Below are 19,579 nucleotides of genomic sequence, written 5' to 3' on the forward strand. Positions count from 1 at the left end.
TCTATGCACGAATGATTTTTTTTTCCACATCGTTATAGTACTGTATCATTAATAATGCCAAAAGATGATGTATGTGAGTGTACCTGCTGTAGCCACACCAGGTGGTTGTGCAGCCGGCCCTCCTCCAGAAAGATCCTGAGCTGGGCGGAGATGTTGAGCCACACCCGGGTGTAGTGCGTCACATTACCGACGAATGCAAATGTCTCGTTTGCCTATGTGCAAAAAGTAAAAAAAAAAATAAAAAAATCTTTCATTACTTGTAAGAATTCAGCCATCCGTCCATACGGTTTCCACGTCTTTCTTGCTCCATCTCCTCACTCCATCTCTCACCCTCCCACACTCGCTGCTATCTCCACCATCTTCAGCCCACTTGCTCTGATAAGAGATCTACAGAGCTGATGCCAATAGTCCGTCTGTGTTCTCCCACAGATAATCAGTGGACATTCGTGCTTATGCTGAGGCTGGGAGAGACCAGCAGAAACATGTTAGGGAGCCATATTAATCAGGTGGCTTCATGTGAGTCCAGCATGTTGAACAGTCCATGATCAATGTCTTTATGTGGGATACAAATGATGAAACCATTCACACAGTTTACTCCATTGTCTCACATAAATCCATCTAGGCATCTCTGTTTCTGGTTGAAGCATCTATATGTGAAATGGCACATGCAGCGTAGTCAAGAGTACACTATTAACCCTTAGGGCCCACTTTAATATTACACACACATATCGCTCTGCGCAAAAAGTGTACTTTTCAAAATCAAGCTTGAAAAAAAAACAACACATCAATATCATTTTCTACTTTCAATGAGTTATTTTTTTAACCAACATCAGCCCTAATCATGAATATCAAATATTCATTATTTTCAGAATTTTCTTGTCTGGGGGCCTTTCTTATATTTTCTTGTCATGATACCACTACCTTTTCAGATGAAAAAAAACATATATATTATTATTATTATTATTATTATTATTTCAATATACTACCTGTTAAGTAGATTTTTTTTATTATCACATCCTGGGGATATGTCAGTGATTAGCAGGGGGGTTGTTTAAAGTTTGTTTGCCCGTTTCACAGTGAGACAAATGTGAACAACTCTGCTCAAACACCTTCTACAAAGACAGCTCTGTGGACTTACCTTCTGAATCACTTTATCCACCTGGGAGCCAATGGGGGAGTAGAGGATCTTGGGATTTGTAGTCATCAAGTGAACCAGCAGGCCCAGGTTTCTCTGTTCTTTGCTGGTGAATCCCAGAGAGCTCATATTGCCCTGCTTCAATGCCTCCGGCTCAATGATCCTGCAACAGGAGCCACAGGTCAAAGGCCATTAACTTCACTGCAGAGTCACAGCAGTTTATATGATAGCTGTCAGGGGTTGTTCAAATGAAAAAAAAAATGAAACAAAATATTTCTCCCCATATGTGAAAGCCACAAGTTTACTGGGCTCATATCTCACTGCTCCTAGTCTATAGTTTTTACATTTACCACACAGCTGCAATGACTTCATTATCTGATTAGGAAGTCTTTTCATGAGTTTTTCAGTTCATGCTTAACCCTTTAACACCTGGATCAACATCAGTTTTGCTGTCCTGCATTCAGATGCCTTCACAAGCATTTGAACTTGAGAAAATTAGTTTGATTTCTATTGCTTATTTTTTTTAGAATGTTTTCTTGTTACCTTTTTACTAATTTCTATCTAATTTTTGAGTCATGTTTTGTTAAGTTGCTTAATGCCTCCTTTCCATGTTTTTTGGAAGAAATCTAGCCATTATGCTCAGGTTTCAAAGGGTTACGCTAATGATGAACGAAAATATGAATATGACAAACAGAAAAGAAAATGAGGAGTAAGCATTGTTTGGGACAGATCAATGCAGCACATACACAACAGACTAGTTAGAAAAAAAATCAAGTTTATTACAACTTAGATATTATATTTTGTAGTTTTACCAATCATCTGAATCATTTGTAAGACCTCTGTAATTGCTTAGCAGTCAGACAGGTTGTAAACAATACAACAAATCCAACAAATTATCTAAACTCTAAATCCCTTCATCTATTCAAACTAAAAGTAAAAACATCCGTAATTACACTAAAATGTCAAATTAAAAAAGACATTTTTGGGCAATTTTTGTCTTTGCTTTCTTTTCAGTATAAGATTGACTAAGCTTGTTTTGTTTAACCCTTTGAAACCCAAAGAGATATCACTTTCCTTGTGCCGCTTTCAGATGCCTTTTACAAGAATTTAAACCTTTAAACACTGAGCAAATTGGTGCAATTTCTTTCAGAAGCATAGAAAAAAAAAGCAAGTGGGCAACTTGGTAATGGAAATGTTCCACAAAATTGCAAGAAATTCAGAAAATTATTATTTTAAAAGCTATAGAAAAATGTTTTGAGAAAAAAAATAGGTAAAACGTATTTATAATTAGAATAATTACATATTTCAAAATTATGTTACAATATTATTATATTTTTAAGCACTTTTTCAATGGTAATTTCTTTGCTATTGTTTTTAAAAAAATCCTCGATATTTTTAATTTTTTTTACTAACTTTCTGGTATTTTAAGGTATTTCTACTTTTTACTAATTTCTTGCTTATTTTGGGTTTGTTTCATCTTTGTTTCTTCCCATGTTTTTGACAGAAATCAAGCCAATTTGCTCAGGATCATCTGACTGCCTGCGGTTTTTGTCCTTTTGGTTGCTTTTAAGGGTTACTGCAGGTCTCAGCAGTTTGTACTCTGGAAACAATTTTATTATTATGGACAGTAATGATGGTCACTGTAGAAATATGACCAAAATTGTTCAGAAAACTGTATAAACCTTCAGATAATAAAGATAGTTTTTTTGTGCTCATTCTCCTCACAATAATGTTGTTCACACAGACAAAGCTATCATTCGGTCATTTTTGGATTATCACCGCTTTTGTCTCACCCACCTGTTGTTCCCACACAGAATGGGCTGCAGTCCGGCCCACAGTTGTACGAATGCTGAGAACTGAGAGTGAGGGTTCTCTGCTTCCTCCTTCTCTTTCCCTCCTCCTGCTCCTCCACCTCCCTCTGCTCCCTCCTCCCCCTCCTCTCCAGGGATGTCGGTTGTGTTGGGGCCCCAGGTGGTGGCATTCAGGGGCCATGTCACATTTGTGGGAGAAGCTGGAGTCCGACCAGCGCAGGCTCCTTTGGGCAGCAGGCGAGCCAGGCCGGAGAGCAGGTCAACGTCTTTGAGCAGCCTCTCTACATCCGCCAGGTCCTTCAGTAAGGCCCCGAGGTCGGACTGAGACAGAGGAACCAGAGAATGGGGCTGTCCCAGGTGGAGCTGAGAGGGATGGGGGTGGAGGGAGAGAGGAAGAAATGGTGAAGGAAGGGTGGATGACAATTACATGAATAAATAAATTCACGGTCTTCCTGTGCTTTAAAGATACAAGAAAAGGTCCAGCATTTAAATGTATTACACATGTCCTTATTAAAAAGTTATTCTGGAATTTTACAAACCAATTTTAAGTTAAAACACATTTTTGGTAACATTTTATAGTAACCATTATAAATAAAGAGGTAACTGATAGTTTTTTAAACTTAAGCTAATTGTTATTTTATTGTTAATTAATCCAGTGATAATTAATTGAAAGTTAACTAATTATTATAAATGCTGTAATTGATGGTAATTTAACAGGTTATTGCATATACTATGATAAACTGATTATACTATATGTGATTTAAGTATTTTTAAATGGTAAATAATAGTTAATATATTTAAGATGGAGCTTTTAATTTTATAATAGCCAATAACAGACAAAAACATAAAAATAATAATTCTTAGTATTATTTTACAAAATGTTATAATACGTACAATAGTAAAAATAATTGCTAATAATTACTAAATAACATTAATTACCATTTCATTTTAGTAAACACAATTTCCAAAACTATCTGAATATCAACTAAGCATTTATAACTAATGGTTATAAAATAGAAAATTGGCAATTATAATTCATTACTAGATTTTGATTAGTCTTGAAAGTTACTAAAGATGAGTTTGTTCATTTTTAACTTGTGTGAACAAGATAAACATGTTGTGAGCACAATTTCTTTTCATTTGATTTAAAATCATAGGCTTTTCTACTTATGCACCTTATCCACAGCACACCACTACCTAAAAATGGAGAAACCTTTTTATTTTCATCTTGGAATGTCATCCAATCAAAGTTCTTGCATAAAAATATGTCCTCAGCAACACTGAACTGCTGTGTATTTTAACAGGCTCAGCTGATATTTGGATTACACAGATATAGACAGTATTTAACTTCATCCACACTCTGCTTGAGATTTAGTTTTATTTTTCATTTTTGATGCTTTAGTTCATGTCTCAAGAGACTCTCTTCCCTGTATTAATAGAACTTTGTCACAGCCCACCACTTTCCAATGCTGTGTCCAAAATCACTGCCTATTTACGGCATACAGGGCTATATTTACCCTTCGCCATTTGACAAACCCACAATGCAATGTATCACATCTTTTACACCGTTCAGATTACACCGGTTATGCTCAGTGATAAAGATAATAAGAGTTTAAGAGTTTTAAAAGAATGATTACAATATAACAGTCATTACTATTATGTGTAAAAAACTGCAGTTCCTCGAACAGCCACTTAAGGCTGGCTCCAAAAACGAGTCAATTCCCAAAGGCCCCCATTTTAAAATGTCAAATTTTGCAGTGGAAATTAACAAGTTTACAACCTTGTAAAAACTCACCTGTTCACATTTTATTAAGGCTTTAAGTTATGCATAATTAAGGGTGTGGCCTCTTAAAGTGACAGACAGGAGCTGTCTTTTGTAATAACGGTTTAACCCCAAATACAGTAGGTGTGGGTAGAGTGTAGGTATAGCTAGCAGTAGCTATGTAGCTATGTCAGTGTGTTTTAGGTTCATGAAAGTTAATTGCAATCTTTTAGTCATCTAAAAAATTTTGTCCAGTGTTGGGTTGACCTAAAAGACCCCGTAAGGACTCTGATATTCAAAAGTCCTTTTAGGGCATTCATTCAGACATGTGACCAGTATAATGTTCTTCTTCTTCTTCGGATGTTTATAAGAAAAAAAAAATCATGAAAATCAGTTCACAATATAGCGAGTTAAAGTCGATTGTGGTGAATTCTGCATCTCTCAACACACATGTATTCGCTTACTCGCAAATCTTGACCTCCCATAAATGGCGCCGGAGCTAATAACAGTGGCCAATGAGGTATCTATGTCTCTATATCTGTGCTCCACAGTGATTTGTGATGTAAAGGAAAACAAAACATTAGGAGTGGAGGGAAAACAGCCAGTACAACTGTCAAATTATTTTGTTGTTTGACAGTTATTTCTCATACTAGCTGATGACAGTTGTGGATTTATAGCAGGTGTTTGTGCTGTACCTTCTCAGTGACGCTCTGTGTGTTGATCTGATCTCTCAGCTCGAGGCTCAGCAGCCTGAAGCGCTCTGACCTTTGACCTTCCCCTCCGCTACACACTGCGCTGCGATAGGCCTGCAGCACTGGTCGCTGTTTCTCTGGCACCAACAGGATCTTACTGAGCTCACTGGCCCCGCCCTCCCTACAGGTGAGGATCTCCAGCATGTCTCCAGTCAGGAGGACGCCCTGTGGGAGACAAACAGACATCTAAAGGTCCTGTCATTCTCATGCCTGAAAATGATTGATGACCTCATGAAGTCCCCAGGTAAAGCAGAGGTGAGCAAAGGTCTTATGAGGATGACAAACTGAAAACATCTGTGTGAATGTGCAGGGCAATTAAGGTAAAACTTTCTTAGTCCTGCTGCTTGTTCAGCAAGTCATCACATGTTGCAGGTACACTTCTGTGTCTGCTCTTTATGTTTCGGGATAAAGTTATGTCAACAAATGCACATGGTGGAATGATGCGGCATGCTGATATGTTCCCACACCAAAAGCACATGGCAGCCAATGTCGGGATGTCAACAAACCCACAAGCTGGCACAGGTGGTTAGGATCAGTCAACAAAATCATGGATGGTTAGGATTAGGGGAATGAGGCACATGGTAAGGTGTGGAAAAAAATATCACATTCAGATGGGAAGCAAACGCCATACTCCTGCATGACAGTCTAGGGTTTGTTTGACCAATCCACTGCCCCTACAAGCATCGGCAAGCTCAAATAAAATGTAATTTCTGTCAGTGTTTCAACCTGACACCATTCTGTGGCCTATTATATGCATGCGACACGCTCTGTCCTGCAGCGCTCTCAAATGACGCCGCCCATCTGCGTATCAGATTGGCGCCGTCACTTGAGAGTGCCATGCTGACATGGCAGGTGCCATCTAGTCATCTATCTGTCTGACCACCCAGCGGCGTATAATAACAACAGGACTGACTGGTCAGGCAGTGTTCTCAACTGCTGCCATCCAGTGGCGTATCAGGCTGACGCGAAAAGTGCTGTTTGGAGTCGAGATTGTACACCGAAAGCATTGTCAAAGCGGCAGTATTTGACAAGCTCAGAATGAGACCGGGCTGGCTTGTTAGGCTGCATATTGCATGTTCAGCTCCAAATCTTAGTAATGCAAATGTGAAGAAAGCACAGCTCAGCATACCTCCACCTCTTTCAGGCCCTGCTGGTCACTCCTCTGGTTCCCTGTGACTTCAGTGAGGCCTAAAGCCTGCGACATGAGCTGAAGAAGAGCCTGTCTGTGGGCTGCTTTGGTTGGGTCACTTAAGGCTTTATGTATCAGACCTCCTTCCAGACTGTGGACATCTCCCAACAGCTTCTCCTATGGATGGGGTTTGGGTGGGAGAGGCACGAAAGGTATCACTGTTAACCCTTTGAAACCTGGAGCAACATCACTTTTCTTGTGCTGCCTTTTTCTTAATTTTTTTACTGTTGATGCTTTTCAAAACTAAATTTCAGGAAGGCGAATTTTCTTGTACTTTTTACTAATTTCTTGCAAATTTTTATATCAATATTCTTTCCTTGCTCATTGCATTCTTTCTATGTTTTGATAGAAATCAAGTCAATTTGCTTAGGTTTCAAAGGGTTCAGGAGAAAATACACACTTAATGTTAATGCTTAATGTTCATACCAATGAATACAGCTATAATAATGGCAAAATAATTTCAACTGTCAATGAGCTGTGGTGCAGCACTAACTTCAGATATATCCTCATTTGTTTTCATCAATAGTAGAGGAAACAAGCAATTAGACGGGTCAGTGTTTCCCCACCTTCTTAAACATTAAGGACTTTTCAAGGACTAAATTCCTTAAATTTTAAGAACCCAACACAGTATAGTTTGAGACATAAATTAAGTTTAGTTACTATTACAACACTGAGAATTTTTACAGTGAAAGCTATCAAGCTTTACAGAAGCTCATGTAACAATTAAACAACAACAGATGCATTTCCATCCACCACTTTTCATGCACATTTGTGCATAGAAAAAATTGAGAAGAAATGCCAAACAAATCTCAAAATATTGCAAAATCGCGTTGTTGTTTTTGTTTTTGAGAGGGGCATAAGATTGAAGACTGCATCTAATGTAGGTAATTCAGGTAATTTTCTTGTACTTTTTAATAATTTCTAGCTATTTTCTTGCTACATCTTCTTTCCTAGTTTTAGAAGCCAATTTGCTCAGGTTTTACAGGGTTTGAACAACATGACATGAGTTGAATAATGCACCTGTACAGAAAACCTGGATAAGGCATTAACATGCCACAGAAAAGTATTAGTTTCAAGTAAAAATGTGTGTGTAGTGTTTTTATCTGTTCTTGTGTTCACTGTAGATAAATGACAGTATCTTGTATATCAGCACTGAGCTGAGCGCTCCACACTGTGGCTGCACCCGATGCAGTAGACTGCTGCTCACATACTATTATCCAGTGTGCTGAAATGGATGAAAGGGTCTAATGGAGTTTATTTTCCCAGATAGAACTTGGAAACAAATTTTATTTATTCTAATCTCACTTGAACACAGCTCTACCCAGACAGTTCCTCACCGGACCTCCATGATGTTACCATGATTGCTATGATTAGTGATGTGACTCAGTGCATTTAACAGCAAAAGGTCAACTAATAGCCGTCACAACTACCATAAACTGGACCTTGGTGTTCTGATATGTGGCACTGTGTGTGTGCACATATGTGTGTATAATTTCAAATGTGTATGAACCCACTTTCAGATGTAGAACTTTGTCTCCAGCTTTTGGTCTGGTGTCTTTTGCCCCCCGAATCCATCTGTGGGCCCCTCCTCCATCTCTGAGAGATGTACCAAAGATGAGACTATACACCTGCAGGACACAAACACACACAAAATATGGACATGAGTATAACAGCATTAACCCTTTTAAACCTGTAATGACATCTTTTCTTGTGCTGCATTCAGATGCCTTTCACAATGCATTGAACCATTTGAAAATTGAGCATTAAGACATAATTAAATAATTATTAAGTTAATAATATATATATATTTTAAATTGGGAACAATTTCCTGAAAACAATATTTTACTATTATTAATATTATTACCCTTACCTTTTTTCTGTATATTTATATGTTTTTACCTTTTTCTTCTTTCTTTTTCTGTACTAATTTTAAGGTAGTTTTCTTGTAACTCATAACTTCTTAAAAGAAAAAAAAAGAAATCAGGCCAGTTTGCTCAGGTTTCAAAGGATTAATGCTGGACAGAGTGCTTGCTTTTTTGGGGTGGCAGATGCTGCTTAGAATCAATCACTTTTGTTTATTCAGTATCCCTGGTATCAAAACCATCATCAGAATAAGTCTTAAGTATTTTTTATGTGATCAGGTGTCAGCTAGTGACAGAATGTAGAATGAGAGTAAAAAAAATGAGGCCTTCTTAGTTTCTGTTACCTGAGGGCCCTTTTGTTATGACTAACAGTATGACTTAAAGACATGACTGTAAGGATAAAGGGAGGGTGTTACCAGAACCTATAAAAGTGAGCTGGGTGCCTCAGAATGATTTAACAAGAACTTATTTGAAATTATGTCCTCCTCCTGGCTGTTACAATAAAGTCAGGTTGGACTCAAGTGGGTTCAGTCTTCTTTTCTTTTATAACCATCATAGAAAAATCCCTTTGAGTGTGTTAGTGTAGTAACAGTGAATCACCTCTCTGAGGCTGACAGGAGTGTTGAGCAGCAAGCTGGTTGTGGAGTTGGACAAGGAAAGATTTTTAACCAGGAACTGCTGGAAAACTGACTGGTTCTTCAACACACTGGCCAGTGTGAAGCCTGCATTGATACACAAACACACAAAAACACACATGATGGTTTAAAATTCTACTGGTAATAAGTGCATATTCATTCACATAAACAAGAACTTTTAAGAAGAGTGGTTGGTCTATACATCAAAATATCCTCCGATATACAGTTCACAAGTGACCTTGAGTCTGGAGGAGGGGAAATGTCACGGCCATGGTAATAAGGCATTTAAAAGAATATATATATATATATATATATATATATATATATATATATATATATATATATATATATATATATATATATATATATAATTTTCTTCTTGATTTCTTTTTATTTTACCCAGCACAAAGCAACACACAACAAAAACCTGGTCTAGAGTTGGAGTGGTGCAGTATTTTCTTGCAATTTAAACAGCACGTCAATCAGATAGGCGGGTCCACAAAGTGTGTACACTCTGCTTGTTGAAATAATATGTGAATAATCTGAAATAACAAAATACATAATTAATGAGGAAAATATTAATGATGTGTAAAATGTGAACATAGCAGAGATCAGAGCAGAGCTGCAGAGCTGCTGTTTGACTCCACATTAAGAGAGATGCTCACATACCAGGAGCTGAATAACTTTATCGATTATTGATTCTGCCTCCTCTGTCAAGTTTATAACTACGGTTTTTAGTTCTGCTGCTTAAATGTCCCACAATATTTGCTGCAATGCCATCACTGCTCTGACTGCATTACTCTCAGCACAAAAATGCTCACTTCTCCAATTTGACAAAGTAAATAGAAGTGCAGCGGGTGCAGATGACACTCCGACCAGTTGAATTCAAATTACTCCCAAAACACACCTATGATTAAGAATGGGACTATATACAACCCATTTGCCTCTTGGCTTTCACCTGAATTATGCACTATTTAACTACCAATAGTAATTAGACCTGCCATAAATGCACTCGCAATATGCACTTTAGACCATGTGCTATACACCGTTTAAATAGGGTGTATTTTTCACAGCAAATTTAAAAAGTTTTCTTTTACAGCAATCATTTTTCATACATCGGAGACTAAAGACCTCAGAGGTCTTATTTCTGCCAAAAATGTAACTAGCTTTACACTTTAGCAATTGATGTCACTTTTGCGATCATGACTACATCATTAGGTGAGAGGAACCTGGAAGAGGAAGTCATCACATTGACGCATCAGTTAAAGAGTGGCTTTCTGTCAGACCTTGACTGGTGTTGAAGTTGTAGTCTGGTGGTAAAGGGGTCGAGCTGAGCTTCTCCAGGTGCTGCTGCAGGGTCTCCAGCTCTTGACCCAAACCAGGCCGGTCAGACGTGAAGAGGCGGTTCTGTTCCACCACTTCACTGATCCGCTCCAGCAGCTGGGTCACACTAACAGAGGAAGAAATAGAGAGAAGAAACATAGTCCCATGGTCAGTCCTTTTCTTCCAGAGACAGTATGTTTACAGATAAGTTGGCATAAGGATCCAATGTTTTAAGAGAGTGTTGATTATTGTGCATGAGTTATTTTAGGTTCCAAAGTGAGGCAGTGAGAGAGGTGTTGGGTAGAAGAAACAAGAGAGGATGTGCAAAATGAAAAACAGTTTGACAAGAGAAAAATCAGGACTGTACTTATCAAGCATCTCAGTATTCCTCCTTGGACTACACTGAGAGTTAAACTAAAGTTTAAACCTTATCAGAAAGACTGGAAACAGGGTGAAACAGCTGACCTGGCTCTATCCAAAGAAAATAAAATCCTCCTATCAGCATCTCCAAAGCTCCCTAATTAACAAAACATTACTCATTTTTATTATCTGTACCAAAAAAGTAAAAACTGCACATCATGGCATTACAGGGGTTTATGTTCAGAGTTTATGAATGTATAATAAAAACTGGGAAAAGTGTAGGATTATGACGCCAAAAACATTCCACTGTCGCACATGAAAAAGCACTGTTTTCGCTTAATTGGGCCAATAGAACAAGCGAACTAGAGATTTATATTTTAATGGATTATTAAGATTAAATGCTAGATTATTAATTTTAATGATGCATTAATATGTATATAGCATGAGTCAGTTACAAAAGAGTAACAAATCACTAAATACAAACAACTGTTTTAAGTTTTGAGACTGAGTGATTGCTGACAAAATCTACTCACGTGGAGTTCTTGTACTGCAGGAAGCCAAATTCATCCCTTTGTCCATCTGGGCACAGCGACTGCATAATGGGAATGATGCCAGCTGAGGTGAGGGGAGCCGCGCTGTAAAAGGCTGCACATGAGGGAGGGACAACGGGACAGGAGGGACAAGAGAAAGAAAAAAAAAAAGAAGACAAAACCACAGACGAAGGTCGAAGTTGTGGCAGGAGGATGTAGAACAAGAAGAAGTTGAGGACAAACAGGACAATGAGGATGAAGAAGCAGAAGGAGAGACTGTGTTAAAGTCTGAAAGTAAGAAAGATGTCAGGCGAGCCACCTGAAGGCAGCGCAGCAGGTAATGGCCAGGGAGGCTCCTACATGTCAATGCTGAATACACAGACCTTTCATCATTGTGTTGCACTAAAATAGTCCATGATATGTTTCCTCTTCTGTCTATAAATGCTGGCTGGACAAGTGCTCAACCAGGAGAAAGAGAAACTTCAGCTCTTGCTTACAGCACAATGTTTCCATGGTGACGGTGCTGTTGAAACATGTCTGAGTGTGGATCCCGTATACTCAGCCACAAAATCTCTTCCTATTTTCCTCCGATTCTTTCTCTCTATCCTTTTATGAGAAATTAAATAAAAGGACAGCAATGCTGTCTGGTGCACAGATACAGTACATCTGCATCTGTAACAGCTGGATAAAGAGCTAATTGATGATTGACAGTGTTGTATAATGCAGTTCTAATAATATAAAGTATGTCTTCATGTTTGATATCAATACAGAATTTTTTTTCATTACATTAACTGGTCCTATTTCTTTAGACACAGATCTCAAGGTTGAGTAAAAAAGTATGTGACTTCACTGATTGATTTATTCTCAGAAACAATTTTAACTCTCCCATCTGCATTATTGTAATCATTCAAAGTATACATTTTTATGCCTTAACAGACTTATTTAACTTTTTTTGTGAAAATGTGCAGCATACATTTTTCTAGTCTTCTTTTTAACATGTTAAGTTATCAGAGTTCGGGGCATCCAGTAGCTTAGTAGATAGAGCGGGCGTCCTGTGTACAAGGGTAGTGTCCTTGCTTCAGTGGCCAAGGGTTCGCTTCAGCTCGTGGCCCTTTGTTGCATGTCATCCCCTCTCTGTCCCCCTTTCATGCTTGCATTCTGTCCTTTCAAATAAAGGCAAAAGGACCCCAAAAAAAATCATTTCAAAGAATGAATTATTAAAGATCAGCAATTAGGTAAATTATAAGAATGGATCATGAATAAGCGAGACTTCCATTAACCCTCAAACTGTGCAAATTGAAAATGTGATTATAAAATACGCCTAATGGAAACATGTCAATTTAGACAAAACTCCCATGAGCTGGTATTTCAGGGGATTCGAAAAAAAGCCCTATTCCGCAAAACTGTAATGGAAACACTTTTTTGGCTTTTTTAGGTCACATGATGCTATGGCTATGTGCTTGTCAGTAGGAACTGGCTCCCTCATGATGCTGCAGGAGCTACAAGAGGTGTTATTGCGTCGCATAACTCTTCAGAAGTTGATAGGATCATCCGGAAGTTTTGAATCCAGAATTCCTCTGTGAAATGGTGGACTATCACCTCCCAGAAATCCCTCATACGTGGCCACAGAAATAAACCTGCTAATGTTTGAACATCCATCACTGTACTTTTTGAAATGTTAGCGCGAGAGGATAAGTTGCATAACATAATTCAGTGGAAATGTAGTTACCTCACAATTGTGTTTTATCTACATTTCCAAAATATCACGGAAGATTTGCACAAATCTATAATGGACACGTGCCTACTGTCATCGTGAAATAGAAATGAAGCTGCACTTACACTTGTGCTGTTAAATCCCAGGAAAAATGGACAAGACCGTTAAAATTACAGATGTGGGGCCTCATGTACAAAGGATGCGTACGCACAAAAACGTGGCGTACGCCCTTTTCAATGTTCATGTTCAGATGTATCAAGAGTGAAATGACCATGGAAATCTGCGGTGCTTGACACCAACTTCATGGCTGGCTTATGCATGTTTCTGCTGCTTTTGATCCATTGACGACACTTAGAGGTGATGCTGGGAAACTGTTATGTAATAATGTCAAAACAATTCCTCCCCTGAGTGATGTGCCCATGTGAGTGGATATAAAAGCATAAAATAATGTTAACAAGGGCAGCTTTAGCATTGTGAGAAGATATTGCAAGTGGCGCAATGTGAAGACACAAGGCACATTTAGAGGCCAAGAGCATTTTAAGGGCACACGATGACGACCGGATCATCAGCCACTTCAGGTTTCCAAGGGCAATCCTCTTGGAATTGTGCGCCAGTCTTGGAGCGAGACACGGCGAGGAGCCATGCGCTGCCCACACAGGTGTTGACCACACTGGGCTTCCTAGCGACAGGGGCATTCCAGACAGAGCTGGCCGACCGATCGGGACTGCCAGTTGACCCTGAGCCGAGTCGTGCCAGCTGTGTAGGACAGAATTATCTGCATGTCAGCCAGGTATATCAAATTCCCATACAATGCAGTTGAACTGGCCAACATTAAAGGGCACATTGCAACAAGAGTGGGTATTGCCAAAATGAATATATTTGTGAATATATTTATGTTAACAGGAAGCATTTTAATCTGATCAATGTATAGATCATATGTGATGAGCAAATGCAATTAACAAACATTTTGGCAAGGTGGCTTGGACCAATGCACGAATTATTCATTCTAACGAGCAGTTTGGTTGGGAACAGGTTACAAGCTGGCACAGTGCGCGATGAGCGGCCTCTTGGTGAATAAATAATTTGTTTGTTTAATTGTCCTAGCATATGCGCCCCCGAATATCATCCTGTCTACACAGGAGTCTAGTACTCCTATAGTTGAGCTCAATTCCATGTTGATTGGGATGTACAAAGGAATGTGCTTGGATTCATGCATGCGCACAGTTTCATACATCTGGATTTTGTTGTTTGTAAAACATTTTCTGGAATTAAGCCTAAGCCATGTTTCAGTAGGAAATCCATGCATGTCTTCATACATGAGGCCCCTGAACATCTTTGCTCTATCTGGGTGTCGGCTTTTAACCTTTGATTTCAAAAATAGTTGAGTTATTCAGAGGTGTTTTGTTGGCAATAAAAGGGTCTAGCAATCAATTATCAAGTGATAATTCCATGATATCAATCCTCACAGTGCATGAGGTTCTGGTAAATGTTGACAAGAAGTAGGACAGTGCATTCAGTTCATTGACATGTTGTCCTGTCTGACCAACAAGTTGCGAGTCATGTCACCAAGTCAAGGTTGTCAAACACAGGCCAGGATGCATCATTGAGTTTAACATGAATTGTAGAGAAAAGTGTTAAGTACACAAGCTGCATGTTACAAGAATTACATGAGTAAACAGAAAATCATTAAATGAAGCCAGTAGTTTTCACAGACTCAGTCAAATACGCAAAGTGCCCAACTGACTCTGTGCCTGCAAATCATCCAAACACACCGAAAGCACACGCAAGCACACACAGGTAGGGACTGACTGCACATTTAGAGTCACAACAAGCACAGAGATGTCTTGTATAATTCAGCAGTTAGGACACTGCAGAGAAACAAACAGTGAGGGTCTGGTAGAAGTTTTGTTAAAAAGCTGAAAAGAATCACTAAAGACTGGTGTGTCAGGGCTCAGAGGAATACACTCAAAGGGAGAGGTAGATATTTAATCATTTTCATCTATGCATACACATACTGCAAATACAGCTGAAAACAGGACCATTCAGTCATTCAGTGGCTCATAAAATGCATGCCTATGGGCCAAAAAATGTGGTAACCCTAATATGAAGCCTTCAAAACCTTTAACGTGCTTGCACAAAGTCAGCAACTTTCATCATAGTGAATGAGGCACCATCATTGTACATTATTCAGGATTCAAAGATTTCTCATATTTCAGTCTGTGCAGTGGAATGTGGAAGTGATGTACTCTACACACTGTAAACCCAAATGTTCAAAGTACTTAAATAAATTAAGTTATGCATACTCAAAGTTTTAAAAAAAGTTCTAATAACTTAATTATGTCAAGTTCATTTAACATGTTGTTCCGTTTTGAGTAATTTTAACTAATATGTTTTGATTAAATTGAACTATGGCTATATTAAGTAAGAGTAACTGAAAAACATAGCTTACATACAACTAAATACACTGTAAATCCGAATGCTCAAAATAATTAATTGGTATTAGTATAGTTAACTTAAAATTTTCTCAAAAGTTCTACTTATAAATGTTGATTGCCAGTATAGCATTGTCCGTCTTTTCAGTTTATTAAACTTGTAATTTTTGATGAACATGAACTTTTTGCAGATTTGTGTAACCTACTTAAAATAATTAACTCATAGTTACTTATAAGCTTATCTGTTTTTATTTTTTTTTTGTTCTTGGTAGGACCTGTTTCAGTTCCGTTTTTCTCCTTTTTTTTTGGTTGTACATTTACACTCATATTGTACGGCTTGTATCTGTTGTGATATTGTTTGTAATAAGAAAACCAATAAAAAGAGAATTACAAAAAAAATAAAAGCGTATCTATTAAACATGAATAAATCAAACCAAGAATCAATTAAGAATAAATCCGTTGCATCAGATAGATTTGTACTGTGTAGGTTTACACGCACCTTCCACCGGGGCTACACGATTTTTATTTTGTAGTATTTGCGTACTTCCTCTTCAGACAGCGAGGCGGAGGACTCAGGAGGAGAGCCGGGATCAACAGACCAGCCAACTGGCAACATTAGCACTCAGCTCTGCGCCATTGGATTAAATGTAAGTAGTCGACATAAAACTCGCTTTAATGTTTGTTTCAGACGGTTCAACGTGTTTTTAAAACGGACTAAGTGACTCACGTTAGCCATGTAAAATTGTTAACCGGTTAGCAGCAAGCTAACATGCAAAGTCAACTCGTCAGTTAACGTTAGCTGTGTTGCATGGCGAAGGTTATGTAGTTGTAAAGACTGGTGATGCCAAACATGCAGTGACTGCTCATAATTTAAACTCTTAATCTGTGTTGAAGCTGCGTCAGTGTGTGAAAGCAGAAAGCTAACTCTAGCACCACGTGCTGTGTCTAGCTAAAAGTTAAAAAAGTTAAATTAGCTGGTTAAATAAAATTTTTTCTATGTGTTTACTAAGATTAGAATTTATGAATGTTACCAGCCAAATTTTCTGCAGTTCAAATGAGCAGAAAGCTAACTCACCATGTGTTGTGTCTAGCTAAAAGTTATTCTCTGCAGCAGAAAACTGTAGCACCACGTGTTGTGTTTAGCTAAAAGTTCAATTAGCTGGTTAAATAAAATTGTTTTTTTCTTTGTGGTTAGTACAGATAGGTGATACGTTTTTTTTCCCCTGTTGGCAAATTCAGGTTCAACTACCAGGCTGTATGTATGTGTGTGTGTGGTAATCTCTGTTGAAACTGAATCAGTGTGTGACAGCAGAAAGCTAACTCTAGCACCACGTGTTGTGTCTAGCTAAAATTTCAATTAGCTGGTTAAATATAATTGTTTTTTTCTTTGTGGTTAGCACAGATAGGTGATACGTTTTTTTCCCCCTGTTGGCAATTTCAGGTTCAACTACCAGGCGGTGTGTGGGTGTGTGTAATGTAGGCTATTTGTGTAAAATGTTGCAGATTGAATAGTCTAACAGGATAACACATCTAATAATGTTTTAAGCAATGTTGGTGTATTTTGTTGTACTTTGATAGTTCTGATAGAGGTTTAAACTTCATAACAGGTGTCCTGTAAAATAATATATTTTTTTGTGTGTTTTCAGGTTGCTGCAACGAACATGACTTGGCACTGTAAGTTATGTTCAGCTTTTTTTACCACTAGAACATATCTATTTAAACACTGTAGATTGCAGCACAGCCACTTTTCAAAAATTAGCCCACTCCCATGCCTCCATGATGATTGCATGTGCACATTTCAGACACTTAGTGCACTGAGTACTCATCTGTCAAGATATCATACTCAAAAACAAAACAGCAGTGCAAGGGAAAATCAGGAACTTGTGACTTTCAAGTGTCCTTTATGCACATTTGAGCAACCATTTTCAGAGTCTGTACTCCTCAGTCACATAAGATCACACTTAAAAAAGCATGAGACAGTGGTATGCCCGTACAGAGGTTGTGACTATAGCACAAATGTGTACTCTTCATTTAACTCCCATAAAAGTAGAGTGCACCAAGGGAGTCTTGCATCAGACTTTTCTAGTGACATTATCTATGAGCATACTCAGAATCTCCATGCTACTAGCTCTAATGTCACTAGTGATTTGGATGAAGGGCGTCCAGTTCAGAGCACACAAATGCAGGATGATGAGCAGTGTGATACTTCGAAGCTGAAAAATCAGCTCAAACTTAATGCAGCTTCTTTATTTCTAAAGATGCAGGCTATCCTTCATGTGTCGAACACAGCTACACAAGAAATAGTTGACAGCTTGAATCAGATCTTCTCTTTATCTCAGCCCTTGATCAAGGATGCCATTAATGACATATTGCAGAGACATGGTCACAATATTACAGATTCCACACTCAATGACATTGTCACTGCTGTCATGGACTCTAATGTTGTATTTAGTGCTACCTGCAAAGGTGCAGAGTTGTCCTCTTACAAGCGAAGAAAGACATTTATAGAGCACAACTATCCATTGGTAATGCCAGTAGAGTACCACTTAGAATCACCTGGTCATACCATCATGTATGTACCAATCCTTCAAATGCTTCAGGAGCTGTTTAAAAACACAGATATTCTGAGCAAGATCAGAGAACCAAACGCTGAGCCTGGTTATTATGTGTCATATCGTGATGGCTCTCATTTCCAGGAGAATGAATTACTCTCAACAGAAGATCTACACCTAGCAATCCAGCTATATATTGACGATCTGGAAATAGCTAACCCTCTCGGCACGTCACGTAAAGTTTACAAACTTTGTGCTGTATACTGGGTCCTGGCAAATGTGCCGCCCAAGTATCGATCAGCAATGCACACTATACAACTGGCTGTGCTAGCTAAAGTGACAGACCTCCAGAAATATGGATATGCAGCTGTACTTGCTCCACTGGTCCGTGATGTTCACACACTCGAACAGGATGGTGTTTTCATTGAATCTGTTGGTCAGAATGTGAAAGGCACCATCTTCTGTGTTTCTGCTGACAATCTGGCTGCACATGGGTTAGGCGGCTTTATGGAGTCATTCAGAGCAGATTATGTTTGCAGATTCTGTATGGCCACAAGTGAACAGTTTCAAGCAACTGAGGTAAAAAAGGATGAATTTGTCCAGAGAACCAAAGCTAGTCATGACCTTCATGTACAAAATGTCCTCCAAGATGAGAGTTCAAGCAGCCAATTTGGGGTTAAAGGTGGTTGTGTCTTGCGTGAGTCACTTGATTACTTCCACCCTATCACAGGTCTTCCTCCAGATCTACTACATGATCTTTTGGAAGGAATCGTTCCAGTTGAACTTGCACTTTGCATTAAAGAAATGATTCGGCTTAAGTTCTTCACTTTAGACTACTTGAACCAAAGGATCACATCTTTCCCATATCAGCACACTGATAAAGTAAATAAACCTCATCCAGTTCCCAAAACATTCATGACCCGAGGAACAATAGGAGGCAACGGGCATGAAAATGCCACTCTCTTGAGACTATTTCCGTTACTTGTAGGCAGTAAAGTACCAGAGAGTAATGCTGCATGGGAGGTTTTGATGGACTTGAAGGAGGTGGTGGAATTAGCATTGTGCCCATCATTTTCTGATGAAACACTTGACTACTTTGTTTGCAAAATCAGTGACCACAGACAGATACTGCAAGAAGCTTTCCCCGAGTTTAGACTTCGTCCTAAACATCACTATGTAGAGCATTATCCCACCTTAGTTAAGTGCTTTGGGCCCCTGGTGCATGTTTGGACGATGCGATTCGAGGCTAAGCATCGCTTCTTCAAGAGAGTGGTGCATGATGTGCAAAACTTCAAAAATGTCTTGAAGACAATGGCAGTGAGACACCAGCACATGATGGCCTATCACCTTGCTTCACCGTCGTTTTTCAAGCCAAAAACGCAAACATCCAGGGTTGATTCTGTTTTGGTTTCAGCTCTACCAGAAGTAGCTCAGGCTCACATCAGAGGACAAACAACTAGTGACACTGTCTATCGTACATCAAAAGTGACCATTAATGGCATAGACTATATCAGTGGAATGT

The 19,579-nt window shown here is 38.7% G+C and overlaps 1 protein-coding gene across 3 annotated transcripts in view; it reads right to left on the reverse strand.

Moving 5' to 3' along the window:
• The window catches only part of abca2 (ATP binding cassette subfamily A member 2), a 96,239-nt gene that overhangs the window by 42,985 nt on the left and 33,675 nt on the right, over positions 1 to 19,579 (reverse strand). For all 3 annotated transcript variants that reach the window (XM_088077180.1, XM_088077183.1, XM_088077182.1), the window contains 9 exons: positions 11,363 to 11,474; positions 10,433 to 10,596; positions 9,112 to 9,233; positions 8,164 to 8,277; positions 6,590 to 6,766; positions 5,404 to 5,625; positions 2,933 to 3,309; positions 1,139 to 1,298; positions 84 to 212 (listed from right to left, as the gene is read on the reverse strand). In XM_088077180.1, coding sequence (XP_087933306.1) covers positions 84 to 212; positions 1,139 to 1,298; positions 2,933 to 3,309; positions 5,404 to 5,625; positions 6,590 to 6,766; positions 8,164 to 8,277; positions 9,112 to 9,233; positions 10,433 to 10,596; positions 11,363 to 11,474 — 1,577 coding nt within the window. The remainder of the gene's footprint in view (positions 1 to 83; positions 213 to 1,138; positions 1,299 to 2,932; positions 3,310 to 5,403; positions 5,626 to 6,589; positions 6,767 to 8,163; positions 8,278 to 9,111; positions 9,234 to 10,432; positions 10,597 to 11,362; positions 11,475 to 19,579) is intronic.

Source organism: Plectropomus leopardus, chromosome 4 (assembly GCF_026936395.1).
Source record: "Plectropomus leopardus strain MGB_pleo_1.0 chromosome 4, ASM2693639v1, whole genome shotgun sequence".
In the NCBI taxonomy this organism is placed as follows: domain Eukaryota; kingdom Metazoa; phylum Chordata; class Actinopteri; order Perciformes; family Serranidae; genus Plectropomus; species Plectropomus leopardus.